The 23,054-nt window shown below is 45.7% G+C and overlaps 1 protein-coding gene across 1 annotated transcript in view; it reads right to left on the bottom strand.

The window, feature by feature from the left end:
- The window catches only part of Spg21 (SPG21 abhydrolase domain containing, maspardin), a 30,645-nt gene that overhangs the window by 3,537 nt on the left and 4,054 nt on the right, over nt 1-23,054 (bottom strand). Inside the window, exons 2-7 of the mRNA XM_075965455.1 lie at nt 22,797-22,883; nt 19,563-19,724; nt 16,917-16,997; nt 14,245-14,390; nt 4,336-4,444; nt 2,447-2,554 (exon numbers count right to left, since the gene is read on the bottom strand). Coding sequence (XP_075821570.1) covers nt 2,447-2,554; nt 4,336-4,444; nt 14,245-14,390; nt 16,917-16,997; nt 19,563-19,724; nt 22,797-22,859 — 669 coding nt within the window. The 5' untranslated portion in view covers nt 22,860-22,883. The remainder of the gene's footprint in view (nt 1-2,446; nt 2,555-4,335; nt 4,445-14,244; nt 14,391-16,916; nt 16,998-19,562; nt 19,725-22,796; nt 22,884-23,054) is intronic.

Below are 23,054 nucleotides of genomic sequence, written 5' to 3' on the forward strand. Positions count from 1 at the left end.
GGTGGTATGAAAGGCATGTACCACCATTACCTGTCTAAAATAATCTTTTTTAAAAATTAGAGATTAAAGGCAAGAAGTTCAGACTTTCTGGGAACAGTGGCTCTGGCAGCTGAGCACATGTGGTTTTTAATATATTTCAGATGCTTTCAATATAAGCATGCATACAAGGTATCTTTGAAAATATTTTAAAGGATATATAAATTTTGTGTGTATACACATGCATGTTCGTAGTATGTGGGGGCCAGAGGTCAACCTCACGTGTCATTTTCAAGAATTCGTGTTTTAAGACAGAGTCTCTCAATGGCCTGAAACTTTCTAAGAGGCTAGACTGGCAGTCAGCAAACAGGACCCTGCCTGTTTGCACCTCCCCTATGCTGGTATTACAAGCATGTGCCATGGGACTGGAGAGACGGTTGGGGCATTAAAGGCTAGGCTCATAACCAAAATGTCAGAATGTTCGGTAAAAGAACCAGAACCCTTGCGAACTACTAGAAATATAAAACGATACAGCCATCGGATGACATTATGTCAGTTCCTCAAAAAGTTTAAAGCAAAATTCCATGTGTGCCACTATGTGTGTGCGTACTCGAGAAGCCAGAAGACGGCACCGGGTCTCTTGGAACTGAAGTTATGCATGGTTGAAGAAACCACGTAGGAGCTGGGAACAGAACCTGGGTTCTCTACAAGAGCTCTCTCTGCAGCCCCAAATTACAAGATTCGAAAGCAAGGACCAAGATCCTTTTACACCCATGTTAATAGACATGTAACAGTCAATATCACAAACAACCAGCAAGTCATCAACAAGATGTAAGTTTATGTTACAGAGTATCATTCAGCCTTAAAGGAATGACACTCAGATACATTGTGGGGCTAGTGAATCTTTTTTCATTTTTTATTTCGATGTGTATAGGTTTTTTGCCTCTATGTATGTCTATGCACCATAGGCATGCAGGCCAGAAGAGGATCCTCTGAACTGTAGTAAAGAAAGCTTGTGAGCTATTATATGGGTGTTGGGAATGGAACCCAGGTCCTCTTCAAGAGCAGTCACTGCTCTTAACCACTGAGCTCTATTATATTTTTTTCCCCAGATTTTTATTTTTAATTATGTATACATGTGTGAATCTGTGTGGATATATGCATGTAAAATCAGTTTCTCCAGAAGCAAAAAGAGGGTTTCAGATCCCCTGGAGCTGGAGTTATAGGTGCCAGATGTAGGTGCTGGGAACTGAGCTCAAGTCTTCTGGAAGAGCAGCAAGTGCTTAGCTACTGAGCCATGTCTCCAGCCCCACTACAGACAACCTTAAGAGCACTGTGCTAAGTGGAATAGTCTAGACTTGAACAAATGGTGTATCTAGAGTAAGCAAGTTCACAGAAACAAAGTAGATGGTTGGTCATCAGCCAGGACACGGAGGATGGAGAGCTACTGGGCTCAAACTCAGGCTCTCAGCCTGGCAGCAAGCAATATTTTTAAATGTGATTTAAAAAAAGATTTATTTATTATGCAGGCATGTTCTGCCTGCATGTATGCCTGCACACCAGAAGAGGGCACCAGACCTCATTACAGATGGTTGTGAGCCACCATGTGGTTGCTGGGAATTGAACTCAGGTCCTCTGGAAGAGCAGCCAGTGCTGTTAACCTCTGAGCCATCTCTCCAGCCTGGCAGCAAGCAGTTTTAGTTAATGGAGCCATCTTGCCAGTCCTACCTTACAGAAATCCTTTACTCTCACAAGGCAAACCTCCGGATGTGAAATGTTTAGTATCTGTGGTTGAGAAAATATAGACACACCAGCCCAAGGGCTTGAGGTGTATGGCTGAGTGGGGAGTATCTTCCCAGCACACAGAAAATTACGGGTTTTGTTCCTACATCCTAAAACAACCTCCCCAAATCAGGTAAAGACTACTAAGCTTACTGAAATTTGTCTCTACTTTATGTATCTTACTTAGCTGACATGAATGTCTGCACCACATTCATACATGATATCTGAGGCGGTCAGAAGAGGGCATGAGATCCCTTGAACTAGAGTTACAGATGGTTGTAAGACACCATGTAGATACTGGAAAACAAACCCAAGGCCTCTGCAAGAGCAGTCAGTGCTCTTAACTGCTGAGCCACCATCTCTTCAGTCTGTTTTAACTTTCGGTGAGGGAAGAGTTGAGACAGTCTTATTACTTATCCTGGTTGGCCTAGGGCTTGCTGTGTACACCAGGTTGTCTCCAACCTGAGTATTTCCCTGCCCCTGTCTCTCCAGAGCTGGGATCACAGGCCTTCACCAGTACACCCAGCACAATGGTGTCACTCTTAGGAGGAAAACTCCAGGCTAAGCAGTAGATTTTGGAACTGAGGAAACCAAGGTATATTTGTAGAAAGCAGCATGTCACAAAATAATGACATCTTGACATATACATTTTAAATAAGCACCTAATATTACTTCAAAAGAAACTTACATCCATGATGGTTACAGGGATGTCCCGAATTTTATGAGGTTCCACATAAGAATTCTGACAATTGAGAGTCAGTCTTGAAGCCAGTTCACTCTGACCCAAACTCTCCAGCTGCAGGAAGAAAGACAGGTAACGGCTGCTGTAATTTTGTTTGTTTGCTTACAGTAGGTCCATAGATAACATCTATGCTTATGGTGCTGGCAACGTGTATGGTGGAAGATCCACCAATGAGAAAACACACTGCATCCGAGACACTGATCTGGGACTGCAGGGCAGTGGCCTTTTCTACTGTGGCACCCAAGTGGAGCTCTGTAACTGGAACGTGGTTTTCCTTTGGCTTCAGCCTGTACTACCTGCTTAGCCCAGGTGTCTAGGGACAACACACTGATCTGTGCAATCAAAGGGAAAAAATGAGTACGTAAGGATGTCCTGCGCCTTGGTTCTGAAACACCAGTTTGCAGACGTGTTTGTCAGCTTGACCTGAGTGGTACAGGAGCTCAAGGGAAGAGATTACAGCCGGCATGACAGCACACCCCTGCACCCCTGCACGTAGGAGGTGAAGTTTGAGGCCACAAGATACCTTGTCTTGAGAAACAACAAAACTTAGCCAGGTAGTAGTGGCCCATGCCTTTAATCTCAGCACTTGGGAGGTAGAAGCAGGCAGATCTTTGAGTTGGAGGTCAATCAGAGCTACTTGGAGAAACCCTGCCAAAGGGGTGAAAAAAAAAGAAACAACACAACTTCTGCCCACCCCATAGGAACTAGATTCTCAGATGCCCAAGAATTGCAGACATATTGTCTAGTGTGAGGTCTCACAAGGTTTTGTTTTTGGAGACAGTCTTGCTGTATTATCTAGGCTGGCCCCAAAGTGGAGACCCTTCTGCCTCAGCCTCCCAAGTGCTGAGATTACAGGCATAATTACCATAGCCAAGCTGAAAAAAATTTTAAACAAAGATTTAATTTTATGTTTAAATTGTATGTGTACAGGTGCCTGTGAGGCCAGCTAAGGGTGCTGAATCCTCAGTAGCTGGAGTTTCCGGCAGCTGTGAGCTCCTTGACATGCTAGGACACAACCCGCATCTTCTGGAAGTGCAGAACATGCTCTCAACCGCTCTATAATTTTTGTTTGAGGTTTGTTTTATTTCTATATATGACACAGACAACTTGAGTGTCAGCAAGTGGGTATGTGTGCACATGTGCAGGTGCCTCAGTGACCAGAGGTGTTGGATACTCCTGCAGCTGGAGCTACCACCAAAGGTGGGTGCTGGGAACCCAACTCATACCTTCTGCAAGAGCAGCCAGTGCTCTTAGCCACTCAGCCATATCTACAGTCCCTTAAATTTTATTATTCATTTGGTTTTTGAGACAGGGTTTCTCTGTATATCCCTGGCTGTCTGGGAACTCACTCCATAGACCAGGCTGGCCTCAAACTCAGAGATCCGAGTGCTGGAATTAAAGGTGTGTGTAACCACCACTTGGTCCTTAAATTTTATTTTAAACTGACTAATAAACAATGTACATATTAGTAGGTACCTTTCTAATGTATGTACAATTAGGTAATGTTACATCAGGTTAAAACGATCTATTTCCTTAAATGCTTACAGTTTACCTTTAAAGAATCTTCTACTTTTTAAAGAATCTATAGTATTTTACTATTACTGTATGTTGAAAAATTAAGTAGGGTCTCACTCTAACCCTAGCTGTCCTGGAACTCACATGCATCTGCTCGCCTCTGCCTCCTGAGCTGCTGGAGACACTGACGGAGCTAAGCCCTCCTCAGCAGTGGGGTCTGTTTGAAGGTCTTAACACAGAGGACTGCTTAACAAAGACCTCCTTCCCCCGTGCACAAAAAAGTGCCAGTACGAAGTGTTTGGCAGGATCTTGATCCTTACCCTGTCCACCATGAAGTCAATGGCATCAGCCATCATCGGGTCCACTGGGCCAGAGGAAAAGTTCCCGAGAACTATTTTCTTAAGCATAAATGCTGGCATCAGCCAAAAGCTGCAAAAAAAGACAGAAGAAGCTGGTGACTGACACTGAAGTCTGCACATAAACAGCGAGCCATCTTTAGCACTGAAGCTCCGTTATGACTGGATGCCTGGAATCCAGGAGGCGGCCCACAACCAACTCCTATGGATCCCCCAAAGCTCCCAAGAGTGACACTTCAACTCAAGACTCAGCAATACTGCAAAATACCTCAGCACAGGCAAGAATTCTGATTACAAGTATGTTTTTTCTAACTAGCTTCATTTCCAGTGGGCATTTAGAAAATTCAGCGTTAGGAAAAATATTCTTGGCCAAGCAGTGGTGGTGCACACCTTTAAATTCCAGCACTCGGGAGACAGAGGCAGGAAGATCTCTGTGAGTTTGAAGCTAGCCTGGTGTACAGATTGAATTCCAGGACAGCTAAAGCTACACAGAGAAATCCTGTCTCAAAAAACAACAACACACAGGGAGAGAGAGAGATTTTCCTTCCCTTTGGTTGATAGCATTTTTTGATTGATGTTTTGTGACAGATTTCAAAATACCAAAATGAAAGCTATTTTCTCTACTGAAATTTGCCACTATTACATTAACATGGGCTAATTTGAGAAATTCAATCTTTATGGATTTCTGCATATGATCTTTATTATATTACATTTTATTTGTGTGGGAGTGAGAGGACAATTTGCAGGAGTTGAGGTCTTGTTTCCTGCTAAGTGGTTTGGGGATCCACTGAGTTTGTCAGGCTCGGAGACAGCGCTTACCTGCTGAGCCTGCTCATCAGTCCTCTAAACAGGACTTGTGTGTGTATTCTGCCTGCATGCATGTATGTGCACCATATACACGCCTGGTGCCCTCAGAGGCCAGAAGAGGGCTCCAGTCTCCTACTGGAGTTACAGGTGTTTGTGCGCTGCCACATGGGCACTGGAAACCAAACCGGGCGCCTCTAGAAGAACAGCCACTGCTCTTAACTGCTGACCCACTCTCTAAATTAAAAAATATATATTCTGGGCGGCGGTGAAGCACACCTTTATCCAAGCACTCAGGAAGGAAGCAGAGGCAGGAAGATCTGTGAGTTCAAGGCCAGCCTGGTTTACACAGAGCAACCCTGTCTCAAACGTCACCCCCCGCCAAAAATTTATTTATTGTATGTGTGTACTCATAGTACACATGTGGAGGTCAAAAGAAAACTTGTGGGAGTCAGTTCTCTTCTTCCACCATATAGGTTCCAGAACTGAACTCAGGTTTGTAAGGTTTAGCAGCAAACATCTTCATCTGTGGAACCATCTTGCTCCCCCTCCTCTATCTGCTCCTTAATGGACAAGTACTCCCCGTGGAACGCACTCAGTCACTCCTCTCAACTGTGCTGACCTTTCTTCCCGAAGGTCCAGGCTATCTCCTGACGCTTACTGCTCAAAGCTGAGTTCCCTCTTGGAAGGACCACCGCTGAATGTCTGACAACCTCGTAAGCGCCTCCCACCCCAGCCACTTTCTGAGCTCTTAGAGCTGAGGATGCCCTCTGTGCTCTTTTGCCCTGACAGCATCTTAACACGTAGCCCAGGCTGGCCTTGAACTTGTAATCCTTCTTAGTGTTGTGATTGCAAGTGTGCACTGTGATAGCAGGCTTGGTCATTTTATTTCCCCCGATGCTGGGATCCAGTCTAAGGCCTTGTGCATGTTAGGCAAACACTGAGCTACTTCCCCTCCATCAGGCACTCTGTTTGGAAAAGGGAACAGAGCTGGACTTTATTTCCATTGCAAATTAGTTCATTTGTGTACATTTTCCTCCTTTCTTTAAAAAGGAAGACGTGTTTGTTGGGACGGACTTTAAAGCCAAGCATGCTGGCACATGCCTATCATGCCAGTGCTCAAGAGACTGGGACAGGAAGATAGCCTGGGCTACACAGGTGACCCCAATCAAGTTTTCATAGGCTGTGTTTATGTATTTACCCTTATGCATAAGTTACAGCTACATGATACACTCCTCCGAGGAAGCCAAGTGTGGGAACACATGCTGAGAATCATAGCACTCTGCAGGAGGCACAGGAAGAACAAGAGCTTGGGATGAGCCACCTTCCCAACAATGCTATGGAGGTCTTTGGGTGGGGGGCACTTTAAGACATAAGGCTTGCTTAACTGACAGAACAATCTTCCCTACAGAAAGACTTCCTTCCAAGGAGTAACTCCCCTCTATCTTTGCGATGCTTCGATTGTACATGCTGCACAGGAGAGGAATGGGGACTGCAACTGACAAGGCTGCAGCAGGCATGCCAGCTCCATCCAAGCAGCCCCCCAGGGGCTGACAGAACCTATTCCAATGATGAGACTACACTGGGATCCAATCGACAGGGGAATGCCTCCTTTGGAGAAGTACTCTATAAACCTTTTAGCAAGGGGGTGGAGGGGTTCTCAAACAAGAGACCCAACAGAATTCAGGAGTTACAACAAAGCTCCATCTACTCCAGTTCCTGGAGAGGCGCTGACCATGAGGTGGTCAACAGCACACGGGAAAGGTGAGCATGACCTCTTTTGTTTTCATACAAGGTCTCTCTCACCATGTACATACAAGCTCAGGCTGTTCCCAAACTCGTGATCATCTTGCTTCAGCACACACATGTGGCATGAGCATGATATTTAAGAACAGGGTGGGATGTGGCTCAGTTGGAAGAGAATGCCTTGGGTACATACCCAGGACTGATAAACTGGTATGGTGGTCCACACCTATAATCCCCAGCACTTGGGAGGATCAAGACTTCTAGGCGACCTCCAGAGCATTGGAAGCCAGCCTAGAAAATATGAAAAGTTGTCATAAGAGACTGGGGAAGAAGGCTCAAAGGGTAAGTGCTTGCCCTGCAAGCTTGGGGACTGGAGTTCAGATCCCCAGTGCCTGAGCCAATGCTGAGCATGTGGGAGGTAAAGGCATGGGACGCCCGGAGCACGCTGGCCAGCTAGAAAGTCCTGGAGCTCCAGGGAGAGATTCTACCTCTACGAGGGATGGAGAAAAACGTGTGCGGTCAATCTCTGGCCTCCACACACATACACGATACCCTCACCATACCCACCACAAAAAGCTGAATAAGGAAAATCTGTAACCGACGGAGGGAGCTTTTGGTACAAACCTGTTTTGGGGAAGCTGATGTAACACAAAAGTTTAACAATGCACAACAGCCGTAGGTGTGTTGGGTGGGGGGCAGACACAACAGGCCGACTGGAGGTAAAGGTCTCCAAAAATGTAAGACACCCAAGGCAAAGGACTGGCACCCCTAGTGCAAGGAGGAGGAATGGTAGAGTGCTCTAAAGTGAAGGTACGGGAGAGGAAAAGAGTAACTTAGATACAGAAAGACACTATACAAACTGCCCCATAATAGGAGCCTGGGGTAAACCTGACAGAGGGTAATGAATTGATTTCCTGTTGGAAGCCAGTGCTACTGATCAGAACCAAAATACTAGGCTGGCAAGAACAACCAACACTTTACAGCCACTCTCCTGATGGAGTCTTGGGAAAGGCAGAGGACCCATTTTTGTAACCTCTGGAATGCCATCCTGGAACTCTCAGCATCTATACTGACAGATGCCAGACTGCCTGATTCCCCTTCAAGGACAAGACCACCTACAAACCTCACATGCTCAGGAAACCACCTTTCTGCCAGGACAACCAAGCATCAACGTCCAGCTGAACAGACCTGAAGTTACCTGTGACAGGTAAGGCTCACGGCGAGACAAAGTTTAATTTCCCACTAAGAACTGCCTTAAAAGAAGGGGCAAAGATCCTCATCACAAACAACATCCCTTGGGAAGAAGGAGGGATAAAACCTAGCCTCTTTTATAATTAGATTTATTCATGTGTGTGCACCATGTGCTTGCTTGATGCCTTTTAACACAAGACTTATTAGCCAGGCATGATGGGATGTGCCGTTAACAGCAGCACTGGGGGGGGGGGGAGCTTAGTAAGCTCTCTCTCAAAAAGTAGAAATTTTAATATTTATATAAATAAAATCCTGCCAGACTCCATATAATACTGGCACTCAAAAAAAAATCACCTTCAACTGAGTATCAAGGTCTAAGGGAACTAGAACTCTCCAGAATCTGCACCCTAAGGCCTCTCACTCTGCGGACAAGTCTATTTGCCGTTAAGCGGCAGAGCCTGCTAACACAGGAGCACAATTCAGACTGCCTCGTGCAAAACCACAGATGTGCACACAGTTACCTCCTAATGATCTTTGTCCTAGAACAGCTGGTCTCACCTTCCTAATGCTGCAGCCCTGTGATACAGCCCCTCGTGTTGTGCTGACCCCCAACCATAAACTTATTTCATTGCTACTTCATAACTGTAATTTTGCTATTGTTATGAACTGTAATATCTGATATGTTACTCCTGTGGGGTTGAGAACCACTATCTAGAGGCAAGGAAACATTTGCCAGTGTATAAACAAGTCCAGACAGCACTTGCCTGGATCTGGGGTAAATAGCTATCTTTGTTTTCTTCCCTTGCAATTATGGGTTTAATGTAAAACCACTGTATGGGCTTTCGTTTTTGTTTGAGACAGTTTTCTTAGTGTGGGGGATTTTAGGTATCTACCACCACATCTTGATGCTACCATGTCATTTTAAGTGACATTAGTCTACAAAGGACTAAGCCACAAGGGCTGGGGCTGTAGTTCAGAGGCTGAACGCTCACAAGCACATACCAAACCGTTGGGACAAGCCTTGTGCATGCTCCCTACACATCCTTTCTTTATTAAAGATGAGGAATGGGAAACTACCCAGCCATTCTACTGACCAGTCCCAGTGTGAGATATGAGCTACCCTGTAGTGAATTATACCACTCTGCTCCCAAATGATGTCTGATGCCCCTACCCCAGGTATAACTGCCTATAGAATATTGAACTAGTACATCCAACCGTCTGGGCCTCTCTGATCAGGCTTTGCCTACTGCTGAGCTGGTCACATGGTAAAAGCATCATGAGAAATGCAGAGGCAAGAATAATGGCTCAGGAGGCAAAAAGCATCATATAGGGCTCTAGGCTTAGCCAAGGGAAAGCGGGTTGCTAAAATCCTGCAGTTACTAGTGGCTGCTCACAGCATCCCTAGGTGATCATAAGCTACAGTTATGGCCACCAGAAGGGACAACCTAGTAAGTGGAAGCTGGCTCACTCAAAGCAGTGAAGAAGACTGCTGGAGTTGATGACAGCTCGGTTCTAACTGAGTCTCTGGTTCCTCAAATTGATTTATCTCAATATAAACTTTTACATACTGATAAAGACCTGAAGAACAGGCCTTTGTTTTGTGTGTGTGGCGCATGTCAGAGGACACAGCTGTCTTCTTCTATTACTGCCTTATTCCCTTGAGACAGGGTCTCACTGAAGTTGGAGCTCACCGTTTTTAGGCTAGGCTGTCTGGCGAGGAATCCTATCTCCACCCCTACCCTACCCAGCACTGTGTGTGGATGTGCCCTGCTTAACTCAGGCCCTTATGTTTGCTGCACAAGCACTCTTACCAAGCCCCTAGGGTTTCACTTTTGACCATTAGTCCTGATGGAAAGGCTGTGCTCTGGAGGTGACTCTGACCTAGGAAGCCCTTGCAGAGACTGTGACACAGCATTTCCTCTGCACAACAGTCTCCCAATGGGTATGAATGTACACCGGCTCATTTTATACAGGACTGTTTAACACGCCACCCTAAATTTCCTGGTCTGCACCAGTTTAGTGGTATGCCTGTAATCCCAGCACTAGGGGAACAGAGGCAGGAAGATTTTGAAACCAGTCTGGGCTACATTTGAGACCTTGTCTCAAAAACTCCAACACACGGGGCTGGAGAGATGGCTCAGCAGTTAAAAACACTGGCTGCTCTCCGGCAGGCAGTGGTGGCACACACCTTTAATCCCAGCACTTGGGAGACAGAGCCAGGCAGATCTCTGAGAGTTCCAGGCCAGCATGATCTACAAGAGCTAGTTCCAGGACAGGCTCCAAAGCTACAGAGAAACCCTGCTTCGAAAAACAAAAGAAGAGCGAGCACTGGCTGCTTTTCCAGAGAATCTGAGTTCAATTCCCAGCAACTACATGGTGACTCATAACCATCTATAATAGTATCTGATGACCTCTTCTGGCCTGCGCAGGCATATGGATAGGCAGAGCACTTGTACCTTAAAAAAATTTATACATATATGTGTATGTATGTATATATACATCAGGTGTGGGGATGCACACTTTTAATCCTAGCACCCAGGAGGCAGAGGCAAGAGGACTTCTGAGATTCTGAGAGATCAGGACTATACAATTACACATTGAGTCCCTTCCCATCTCAAAACAACCCAAAGAAACACCCTTTCCAAGCAACAAAACTAGTATGTGTTAAAAATCTGAAGGGAGATACAATCAAACCTCTGGGATCCAGCAAAGAGAGGCAAGTTAGTGTCCTTCCAGTGCTCTAAGACCTCTGTGAGTTTTGTGGATACATTTTCTAGGTGGGTAAAGGCCTATTGGACTTGTATTGTTAAAGAACTTTTAAGGAAAATATCCTGGAATTTGGCTTCCTTAAAGCCAGTGCCGGGGTGGGAGGGACGACTTGGCGTTTAAAAGCACCCATTGCTTTGTTCCCAGCATCCATGTTGGGGACTATAAAAAGGCCTGTAACTCCAGGGGCTCTGGTGCCCTCTTCTGGACTCCATGGGTACCTGCACTCACATGTGTGCATCTAGTATTTTAAAAAATGAAATCTTAAAAGAACAATGGACCTTCTTCCACCTCAGCTGTCACATAACTAGTGTCTCAAATACAACATATTACTTGAAAATTATACTCTTCTAGGAGGCCCTAGGCAATGAAAAATACCAACAGAAAACTGTTGCAAAGTCTATCAAGAAACCAACTTGGAATAAATAGTACCTGAGGCGGCTGTGCAACCTGAGTTCTGGTCTAGAACCCATGAAAAAGTTACACTGTGAGACGGGAAGCAGGAGAAGCGCCAGGAGAAGTGCCCAGAAGCTTGCTGGGCCAGCCAGCCACAGTATGTAGCTTGACAGAAACAGAGACCCTAATGCTGTAGAATATATATTTTTTTCTTTTCTTTGTGCAACAGCTCTGGCTGCCCTGGAACTTGCTTTGTAGACCATGCTGGCCTTGAACTCAGAGATCTGCCTGCTTCTGCCCCCCCCCCCAAGTGCTGGGATTAAAGATGTGCACTACCATGCCAGGCTGAATATTATTTTAAGATGTGTTTACGTTTCTTTATGCTGTGGAATATTTGTTTCAGGATGTAAAAATGTGTTGCATTCTTTTATGTTGTGTTGTTTAATTCTGTGAAGCTGTATTACTTTGCCTGTCTAAAACACCCGATTGGTCTAATAAAGAGCTAAATGGCCAATAGCAAGGCAGGAGAAATGACATGAGGGGCTGCCAAGCAGAGAGAAAAAGGAGCAAGAGAACAAGGAGAGCAGGATGCTAGGGACCGGCCAGTCAGCCATGGAGTAAGAATAAAAGTAAGATATACGGAAGAAAAGAAAAAAGCCCAGAGGCAAAAGGTAGATGGAATAATTCAAGTTAAGGAAAGCTGGCTAGAAATAAGCCAAGTGAAAGCCAGGCATTCTTAAGACTAAGCCTCTATGTGTATTATTTGGGAGCTGGGTGGCAGGCCCAAAAAAGAAGTAAAATAACCACCACCAACACTGCCTCGAGGTAGGAGGAACAGATCTTGAAAGTTGCCCTTTAGCCTCCCAAAGCACTCTGGATATGTGCCTACGCTCACACATCATATCAGTAATAAATGTAACACTGTACCATGTGATAGGTCACTTGAGATCTCTCCCTTTGTAGGAGAATATGCTGACTTAGTCAAGGACCAGGGGTGACTGGGTATGCAAAACACTGGGGCGATATTAACCTTTATCCAAGTTTGCCTCTAGGAGGCCTGCATAAACTACAGCCACCCACCCATTTCTGCCTGGTGAGCAGGTCCTACATGCCTCCCATGAGCATGCAGCAAAGTGGACCAGCCCAACTCAAGTACTTTCGAGAAGCCATCTGTCAAAGGGCCTAGACCTAGATTAGCCTGTGGATCCAGCACTATGGGGCAATGTGGGCACCAGACTCTCGTGTCCCACCAAGGACAGTCAGATTCCTGAACTGTCACGTGGTAGAGGTTTGTGACAGTCACCGGTGGTACTTAGCCTTCCCTCTTGGTGGTAGCAGAGAGAGGTGTGCTACCACCCTTGCATTCTGATACAACCTCCTGTGTTTGGACAAAACAGCAGCCTTGGGGAAGATGGCTAATCCATTCAAAATGGCTGAGTCCTACAAGATTTCTGCTCAATTTTTCCCTTTAGTGAGAAATTTACTAGAATTAAGTAAGACATAGAGATGCGGCCTGAGGCCTTACCCAGAAACTACACAGGAAGGCTTTTATCCTGTGGTACAGTGAATGGGGATGGTGCAAATCCATCCCTGATTCCAAAGAGGAACGGTGGGTGTGCCCCTAGAACAAGGAGGAAGGTTGACTTTTCACCTTTAACCAGGTCTATAGTTAAAGCCCCAAGCCAGAATGCTGCTCAGTATACAGCCAAGAGCTGGTTTTGCTGGGATGGTTACACGGAAGTTCACCAGAGCAGGGCAGGATTTCTTCCTCCAACTTAAGCAATTCCATTTTGAAATCACCTCTCTTTTCTCATTAAGAAAGCCCCGGAGTCAGTGCCCTTGTCCCACAGGGCTGTGGACTGGATGTCAACACAGCTGGTTCCCTTTGCTGGGAAGGCCTGGGCTTCCTTGAGAACACAGATCTTTCTCAGTACTTAAACCAGCCAGCCCTTCTAATCAACACATTACCAGGTCTCCACAATAAAAGCTTAAAACCTGTTCTAACACACAATAAAATAAAAGTCTCTGTTAAGGTGATCGTTTGGGACCCTGGTCTTCAGGTTTTCTGGGTCTTGCAACTTATCAAATCCTTTCCCTTACCCCAACAACTTGTCCTTAATTCACTGGGTCTTTCTCAAGTGGGAAGTATATGGATGTGTGTTCAGAGTAGAGACTAGCCTTCCTGATGAGTACATGTTCGCCTGAAGATACCATCTAATTTATCAAGTAAAATGTTAAAACCAGGCTGGGAAGATGACTCCATGGAGTAAATCTCTGCCATGAAAGCGGTGAGGATCTGAGTCCAGATCCCTGGAAACCACACAAAGCTGGAAGCAGGAGCATGAGCCTGTCATTCTAGAACACCTACAGCAAGAAGGGAGACTCCCTAGAAGCCCATGGGACCAGTTACCATGGCATACACAGTAGTGAACGTCAGGGCTCACACCCAAGGGGTCCTGATTGCCCCACATGCACGATGGCTCGCATTCACACAGGCAAAGATTAAAAATAAAATGTTAAAATCAATGAAAGGATTGTTGAGGGGAACCTGGTACCTTACTGGTAGCTCCTACAGAAATTCTACGATGTAAAATTTTCTGGAGAAGGGACATGAAGTGCCATGATCATACCACAGTGAACTGAGTGCTCTCGTCTTTCTCCATCACCCCTCAGGGCAACAGCCCAGAAAAGAAGGAAAGCAAACTGTATCAAAATTAATAGCAGAGCGTGACAGAAAAATGGGAAAATCCACACAAAACTGTCTATCTAGAGAACTGCTCTTACAAGTAAGGACAGAACACCATCTGTGGGGCTCCAGAGAGACTATGGAAACACGTGACTACACGCCGAGCCCAAATCAAGTAAAGGAAGAGCTGAATGTGGCGTTCACAGCATTCTTTTCCTGGATCACCTTCTATTGCCACTGAATCAAAACTCCCCCAAAGCCAACATTTAAAACTATGTTCTTACCTGTTTGCAGTCCACGTTTGGTTGAAAATAGACGTGTCACTGAAGGCATTGCAGAGGATGAGGGAGTGGACTCGCGGAGACTTGTGAGTGTATTCAGCAAATTTCTGAGCCAAAAAGCCTCCCAAAGATGCCCCAAACAGATGGACCTAATTATACACAAACACAAGGCAGATCTTAAAACACTGAGTTGCTTCAATTTTTGTGAACCACAGAGTATGCCACCACTACCTAGCAGGCTGAAATGGTAACAGCAGTTAGAAACGTACAGACATTTAAATAAATGTGTACAGCCCATCGAGAGAACAACACAGGGAGGTTAAAGACATGGCTCAGCAGTTAAGAGTGCTTGTTGCAGAGTCTGGAGGAGCAGAGTTTGGATCCCAACAGCCATGGGACAAGCCGGTGCCCATACATGTAGCCCCAGACCCTGCCTTGGAGGAATAGACGGAGAGTGACAGAGGACACCCAACACCCTGTGCGACCTCTGCAAGTACACGTAGCTGTGCGTACACCAATACAAGTCTTAAACAAGCAAACAAAAACCCCGGGAAATCAAACTGGACACGGCTGTGGAAGCTAGTGGATGTTTATCACTGACATGTGCACAGCCAATGTCAAGGACCCATGGGACTAGCAAAGCCTTCCCTTGGACCAGACAAGAGTGCTGATGAACAACGGACCTTCAGCCAAAACCAGTGTATGCAGACACTATCAACCACAGCTTCCTCCTTCTGGATGACTGCAACCTGAAACTGCTCCCCACTACCTCCTACTGAGACTAGCAAAACCCGCCTCCTTGTTGAGTGGTTTACAATAAAGTCGTTGAGGTTTCACTGGTACATCTCCATCAGAGCACATGGCTCACCCAAACCCAGCTTTTCTGTATACGTGACTGTCCTTTCTTCATGCCTTGTCACCCCAGTCAGGTTTCTAAGATCCAGCCTCACGGACTGCTCACACCTCTAATCCTCCCGGCACTGGGAGGTAGAAGACCTAGAGTTCAAGGTCATGCTTGACTATAGTGAGCTTGAGGCCAATCTGGGCTATGAAACACTGAAAACAGAACAATGATCTAATGCCCTGCTAGAGTTTCGATTGCTGTGACGAAACACCGAGACAGAAAAAAGCAAGTTGGGAAGGAAAGGGTTTCTTTACCTTACACTTCTACAACACTATTCGTCACTGAAGGAAGTCAGGATGGGAACTGAAACTGGGCAGGAACCTGGAGGCAGGAACTGATGCAGAGGCCATGAAGGAGTGCTGTTTACTGGCTTGCTCCCCATGGCTTAGTCAGCTTGCTTTCTTATAGAAAGCAGGACCACCAGTCCCAGGGGTGGACACACCCACAATAGACTGGGCTCCTCCCCCATCAATCACTAATAGAGAAAATGCCTTATAGCTGAAGCTCATGGAGGCCTTTCCTCTCTGATGACTCTAGCTTGTGTCAAGATGACACACAAAACCAGCCATGCATGCCCTAAAACCAAAACCTTTTTGAGGACATAATTCTGATAAAAGATTATACAGCATTTTGGATCTTCAGATCAGGGACACTCAACAGATAAAGTGTATGTGACTACTCCAAAATCTGAGCCACCATCTCAAGCATTCCAGACAGGGCTGCTCAACCTGTGCTGACCCATGCTGCCTTGGAAAGGACCTCAGACACGCTATGCTAAGCAGAAAAAGCCAGTTCTTACATAATTTCACTTAGGTAAAATGTCCAGAGCAGATAAGGTCATAAAGGTTGCAGAGCTAGGAGGAAAGATGGGGGACGACTGATAATAACTTTCCTACTGTGCAGGCGCAGGTGCACATGTGCCATGGCATGCTCGTGGAGGTCTGAGGGTGGAGGAGGCACAGAGGTCCTTGTGCTCACAGGAAGGCACTAGGGAAACCAGGATGTTAAACTTGAAGGGCTGTCTCTTCAAAGGGAGATGTGTACCACGTTTTCCTCCCAGAAGGCTGGAAGGTGGTTAACAGCCTGGTGCCCTCTGTGCTATCTATGTGACAGAAACCAGACTAGATCCTCCCCGAGACCCTTATGATGTCACATGTGGTCAGTCTACAGAACACATCGTTATGGATGATGTCACACGTACTCCAGGAAAGTTCTGATATACTCATGTCTTAAGCTCTACTGTGCACACAGCACAAGATAATTATCACCAGAAATGTTTCAAATGCTATGCTTAAATATGCCTAAAATACACGCTGGCGTCAGACTCTCCACCGGCTACTAGTTGTGTTGACTCTGACTGCCTTCTTATCTCACCTGGACTGTTGTTCTGTGGCCTTGGCAGTCACAGAGACCCCCACAACTGGCGTCAAAGTATAACTGGCACCAGGGCAAGCCACAGTTCTCCACCTACCATGTGGCCCCTTGGTGACTTTGGTGACAAGTGCCTTTACCGTCTCAGCAGCCCAATCTTTACCATCTCATTGGTTCAAGAAATTTCCTTTGGTGGGGGGTGAAAAAAAGGCTCCAAAGTTGACAGTGTTGACAGCTACAAATATATCTTGGAATTTTAAATATGTGACTTTCTACTTTAAAAATAGTACACTGTGTGATATGTGAATTGTATCACAATAAAGCTATTACTAAAAAATAAAAGACAACCTAGCCTTTATAAGATGCACAGACATTACATGTTATTAGTGTAGGTACTCACTTTATCCAACTGTAAGTGGTCTAAAAGTTTTCTGAATCCATCACAGAATTCAAGATGATCCCAATAAACTGGATACTGCAACTGAAATAGAAATTTTATGTTAAAAACTTAAAATGCCACTCAGTATTCGAATAGTTCAGGAATCACATGACAACATTTCCCATTGCTCGCCTTTGCTTCTTTTTCAAAGTGTGTAAAAATGACATCATTTAAGGTTTTTTATTTTTTAAAGCTTATCTTTAGGTGTGTGTTTGTGTCTGAACGCCACATGCATGTGGGTGCCAACAGAGACCAGAAGAGCTGTCAGGTCTCCTGGGGCTGCTGTTACAGACGCCCGTGTGCTGCCATGTTGGTTCTAAGAACTGAACCCGAGCAGCCAGTGCGCTTAACCACTGAGCAGTCTCTCCAGTCCACATACAACAATCTCAATACGTATCAATTTCCTTTTCAAATAGACTTAGGGGCAAGAACAACTCCTGCAGAATTCTCATTTATAGGGACTGAGACTTGTCCCCTAAGAATTTCTTCGTGTGTGTGTGTGTGTGTGTGTGTGTGCGTGCGCGCATGCTCAACAAATCCTTTATCACTGAGCTCTATCTCTGGCCTCATTTACAAATGCATAAACCCTACCAACAAGCTTGTTTTGTTGTTTCAAGCCCTCAGATTTATATTGTCATTTAAAAAAATCAGTAGGATAGATCCTGCTATGTAAATTATAGGATAATTTTGGACTTGATATAATATATTTTATTATAAAATTCTCTTTGTGGAGAAGGCTCTCGACTAGGATGTAGATGGCACCCTAAAAGAAAGGGGATGTATTTATAAAGGCTTTCATTTAAAAGTCTTCACACTAAGACCAGGGCTTGACTCAGTGGTAGACATGTGCCCAGCTTACATAGGTTCTGAGCTTAATCCCCAAGACCAAACCCAACTACATTTCTAGGTAATAAAGTTGTACACAATTTAATACCCTCTTCCCACATGCATAGTTAAGACAGTAAAGCTGAGTAAACTGACAGACTATATTACATTCTTCAGAGCTGTAGACGGCTCAGTGGTTAAGAGCACTGGTTGCTCTTCCAGAGGACCCAAGTTTGGTTTCCAGAATCCACTCTGAGCAGTTCACAATAGATGACAGGTTCAGTTACAGGAGTACAGCTCCTTGGGCATGCCACGTGCACATACACAGATGCACAGACAGACAGACAGACAGACACACACACACACACACACACACACAAACACTAAACAAACAAGCAAGCAAGCGTAATTTTCAAAAGAATCCTGCAGCGTGTGCTGACTCAAACCTTGGTTCCTGGCACTGAGAAAACAGAGGCAGGTGGATCTGTGAGTCTGAAGCCAGACTGGTCTACAGAACTAGTTCTAGAACAGTCAGGGCTACACAGAACTTGTCTCAACAGCACACCCAACCCCGCCACCCAAACCAAATCAAACTAAACCAGAAAGGAACCTCAAAGGCAAAGAAAATCAGAGGTAAGGCCTCTGAAACCGGCCAGTGTGAGGCAGGAAGCTCTGCCATCATTTGCTTTCTGGAGGACAGACTCCTGAGGGCAGCTCAGGCTCCACGCATGGCTGTGGAGGGCTTGGGTGCTCACCCTCCTGGTGTGTGTGTGTGTGCTGTGTGTGAAGGATGACCGAGCACCCAGGACACAGGAAGTTAACCCAAGACTCACACCATCTGAGGAATGGGGAAGAAATGAGAGATGAAGCCAGAGAGCCCCTGGAGCAGCGCTGCAGCCAATTGTTCTCTCAAGAGAAGGGCTGTCAGGACAAAGAGCACTCGGATTTTCTAATGGGGCCCCCATGTGTAAGCCAGTTTCCTTCCATGATGGTTAATATGGACAGTCGGCTCTACAGGAGGTGTAATGAGGGACTATCCAGATGAGGCTGAGGAGGGACTATTCATCACACGAGTGGGGTCACAGACCGAACACGAAAGCAAGCTTTCTCTCTGCCGCTACCTGCAGTCCCAACACAACCACCTGCCCCAAGCCCTCGCAGCCCTCACGCCTGCCATGATGATCTGTACCCTTGACTGTGAGTCACGCAAACCCTTCCCTCCTCACATTGCTTCTGTCGAGTGTTCTATCCCAGTAACATGCCAAGTAACTAATTCCCCTTCCAACAGAAGGTAGCTGACCACTTTCTCTCTCCCTCAGACAGTGACCGACTGGATCACAACAGCAGCACTCCATAGGGAGCTGGGGAACGGAACACCGCAGGTCCCAGAGGCCACTGCGGCTATACAAAGCTGCAGACAGGCTCTTCCTCACCAACCTGTGCTGAGGCACAGGCATCACAACCTCTGTCACAAGCAACAGCACCTTCCACGTAAACACTCTTGCTCTAGAGAGAAAATTCAGAAGGAACAGTGGGAAATAAGAGCAAGCTCTAACTCTGCTAAGAAATAATACTAGGGAACAAAGCCTTTCTGACAAGACCTTGAGGATACTTTAAAAGAGGAAACATGCGCAGGGCGCACAGCTCTCGGCCATGACTGAAAAATAAAACAGGAGAACACAATCTGACTCCAGATAAAAAGCTCCCATTACTATAGTTAGTGAGAAGCAGAAGGGTCAAGGGGCACAAGCCGGAGTTTCAATGCTGAAGCGTAATACTTACAGCTATCACCCGATAACCCCAGCCAGTCAGAGCCAAGACCTGCTGAAAAAACACATCTGCCGTCCCGCTGACAGGAGGGAGGAAGATGAGAGGGCACCGGATGCTTCTGGGGCCAGCATCATAGAGCGACCATATCTTACTGTCGTCGTCATCTACGATTATCTGGAGGGAAAGTTTTAAAAGGGGACAAAGGAAAATCGTGAGCCGGGGTTTGAAGGTGCTGGTTTTAATAGTCACTGGCAATGTTAACAGAGCTGCCGCGTTTGTTCCAGGGTAACATGGGGGTCACAGATGGGCGCCCCACAGTAAACTGCTTTGGTTTCCTTTTCTTTCTTCGGTGTGTTTTGTCAACTTCCCAAGAGTCACCTTTTCTCTTTTTAACTGACCTGCTTACCCAGAGTAAGAGCAAGTCTGTTTTGTTTACCACTAAACAGTAAACTCTACATGGCATTTTATATTTTCCGTGTGTACGCACGCATGTATGTGTGTGCATGTGTGTGCGTGTGTGTACACAAGAGCAGTTTGCAGTCATTCTTTTTTTTAAGGTTTATTTTTTTTAATTTATTTATTATGTATACAATATGTATGCCTGCAGGCCAGAAGAGGGCACCAGACCTCATTACAGATGGTTGTGAGCCACCATGTGGTTGCTGGGAATTGAACTCAGGACCTTGGGAAGAGCAGGCAATGCTCTTAACCACTGAGCCATCTCTCCAGCCCTGCAGTCATTCTTAAGTGCTGGCCCAGAGGACTGGCTAGGGTCAGCAGGGTCAGAAACTAAACAGGGCAGGCCAGGAGGAACTGAGAACCACTCTGGGGAGAGGCTAGACAGACCCCAGGAGCTTCTGGATCCAATCTCGAGCAAAGCTGAGAGGGAGGGAGGGATTTCATTAGCGGATGAGGACCAGGTAGATGTGTGTGTCACTGTCCTAGGAAAGGCTTCAACATTCACTTGAGGTTGGGAAGTGGGAGAAAGCGGTTGTTTTAGGGATGGGAGGAAGACGAGGTCACCAGAGGCCTTTGTGATTCCTGACAGGGAAGAAAGGATGAAATGAGGCGAGTCAAGAACATCACCCAGAAATGCAGACAGTTGGGAGTTACTCAGTGCCGGCTAGCTGTTACTATACTTCACCGTACCAACACTCAACAGTAAAAACAATATCCATCTTTTTTTTTCTGAATTCTAGCTAGCAGGACTGTGGACTCGTGTCCATCTGTGGGGAGCAGCTGACTAAGAGGGGTCACCGGGGTCACTAAGAGCTGACAAATGGGACAAGGCAAAGTCCAGGGACTCCAAATAATTTCCGCCTGGCCTTCCCCAGATGGTGACAATACAGCTCATGTTCTTGACCTTTGTGTTTGCCATTTGTTTTGATTCCTAGGTCCCCTTGTGATTGTGGTTTAAAAAAGCACACAACAAAACTGATGACCTTTCCAGCCCGCACAACGAATCCCAGTCTTACAAAATCAGGTAAGACGAGCATAGACCTGAGTCTTCCAGGGATGGACTTGTTTGACTGATCAAACTTGGAAGGAGAGTAACACAAACATCAGGGTCTGAAATAGCAGCTCGTGCACACACTCTGAAACAGCGTGCTCTGAAGTGACAGAGGCAGAAATACCACAAGTATTTAGCTTCAACTTCCCCTGAATTCTCTGAATGTCAGTTTCATCAGAGCTTCTTCAGAACACACAGAATCTGCTTGACAACCTTTTTGTGTTTTGTTTTGTTTTTCAAGACAGGATTTCTCTGTGTAGCCCTGGCTGGCCTCGAACTTAGAGATCAGCCTGCTTCTGCTCCCAAGTGCTGGGATTAAAAGCATGCGCCACCACCATTGGCTCTGCTTGACAACTTAAAACCAAAGTACCATGAAATTTCAAGCAAATTTATCCTAACAGATAATTGGGGGAAAAAAAACAAGCCTATCAGTGAAATGACTTCTAAGACTATTTAGTTGGTGTCTTGGGGCTGGCAATCAGCTTGTTGAGGAAGTGAGTCTATCAAGAGAAGCTCATGGTAGTTAATTGAAGGGAGGGGTGAGGTAGAGGGACCCCACTTCTTCTATGATGGCACAGTCTCTTAGGAAACAAAAAGGAAAGGGAGTTCCCTTAGTAAGCAGCCCAGGTTTGTCTAACTTTGAAGCCAGATTAATTTGGTTTTCAAGCCAAAGTCTAGCAGGCTATATGATCTCTAGTATGCTAATTAACCCCAGGTTACTTGTCTATAAAATATGTACCCTAGCACCCGTCTTGTCTAACTGTTGGAAGAATTAAATAAGATGCCTGAGGAGTCTCCACAACAGGGCTTCGCCTATTTGCAGGAAGCCTATGCCCAGCAAAATGCAGCTCAGATGTCTATATGAATTCATACTTGCATAATACTTTCTTAGCTGTCTGTCTTGCTAAAATGATTAACACACAACACAGATGATCCTGAGACCACAGTATTCTAATGCTGCTGCAGGGGGATCAGCTCTTTGTTTAGGAGTAGCATGGGGCTGGCTCATACTCAAAAGCAAATTTCAATTGAACTGTTGAGAATTTACAAACATCCTAAGCAAATGGGCTCCGGAGGATGACCAGGGCTGAGTAAGTATGCATCTGTGGTGTGGGATGAGACATCTGAATACTTGGTCCTCAGTTAGGGGAACTGTTTGGGAACGTGTGGCCTAGTGAGAGGGGATGAATCAGTGGGCGTGGGCTTTGAGGTGTCAAAGACTCTCAGTGTCTTTCTTCACCTCGAGCTTGTTGATCAGGACATGAGCACTCAGCCACTGCTCCAGCACCAGGCCTGCCTACCACATTCCCTGCCGTGAGAACCAGAGACTTGATCCTTCTAAAACCGAAACCCCCACGTAAAGTCTTTTCTAAGTTGCCTTGGTCATGGTTTTTGTCACAGCATCACTGCACACACAGTTCTATGAAGCTTACGTTTCAGGAACGGAAACAGAAATGACTGTACTTACTGTATAGATGTTGTTGCGAGCTTTTCACTACATTATCCAAGGCTGAGGATGTAAAAGGAATTGCAAATAAGAAAATCCTTACACTTGATTCCACTGCAGTCAGTCTCCAAAGATGACTGCATGTGACAAGGAAACAGTGACCCTTACACTCTATAACACCCAATCACAGTATTCAGCAGTAACCTTCGCTCTCACACGGTATCGAGGCACAGCTTCTGAACCACACATGACGATTAGTGACTATGAACAGCAGTAAAAGCATACTTGCCTTCTTAAGGGGAACTGTGCTTCTAAACCAATTGTAATCTGGAGAGACTTTGATCTCCCCCATGATGAGCGGAAATGGAGGTGAACCCTGAAATAAAAACAGATAACAGTTTCACGATGAGAATTCTCATCACATCTGAACTCAATGCAGAGGCTGGTCTAGCTGCACCGACAAAACTTTAACCAGCAAAAGGGGCTGTTTACCTCATCAGTACAGATTTAAACTAGAGAACTACCACCCGGCTTCTGACAGCATCTT

Source organism: Microtus pennsylvanicus, chromosome 3, assembly GCF_037038515.1.
Source record: "Microtus pennsylvanicus isolate mMicPen1 chromosome 3, mMicPen1.hap1, whole genome shotgun sequence".
NCBI classification, from domain to species: domain Eukaryota; kingdom Metazoa; phylum Chordata; class Mammalia; order Rodentia; family Cricetidae; genus Microtus; species Microtus pennsylvanicus.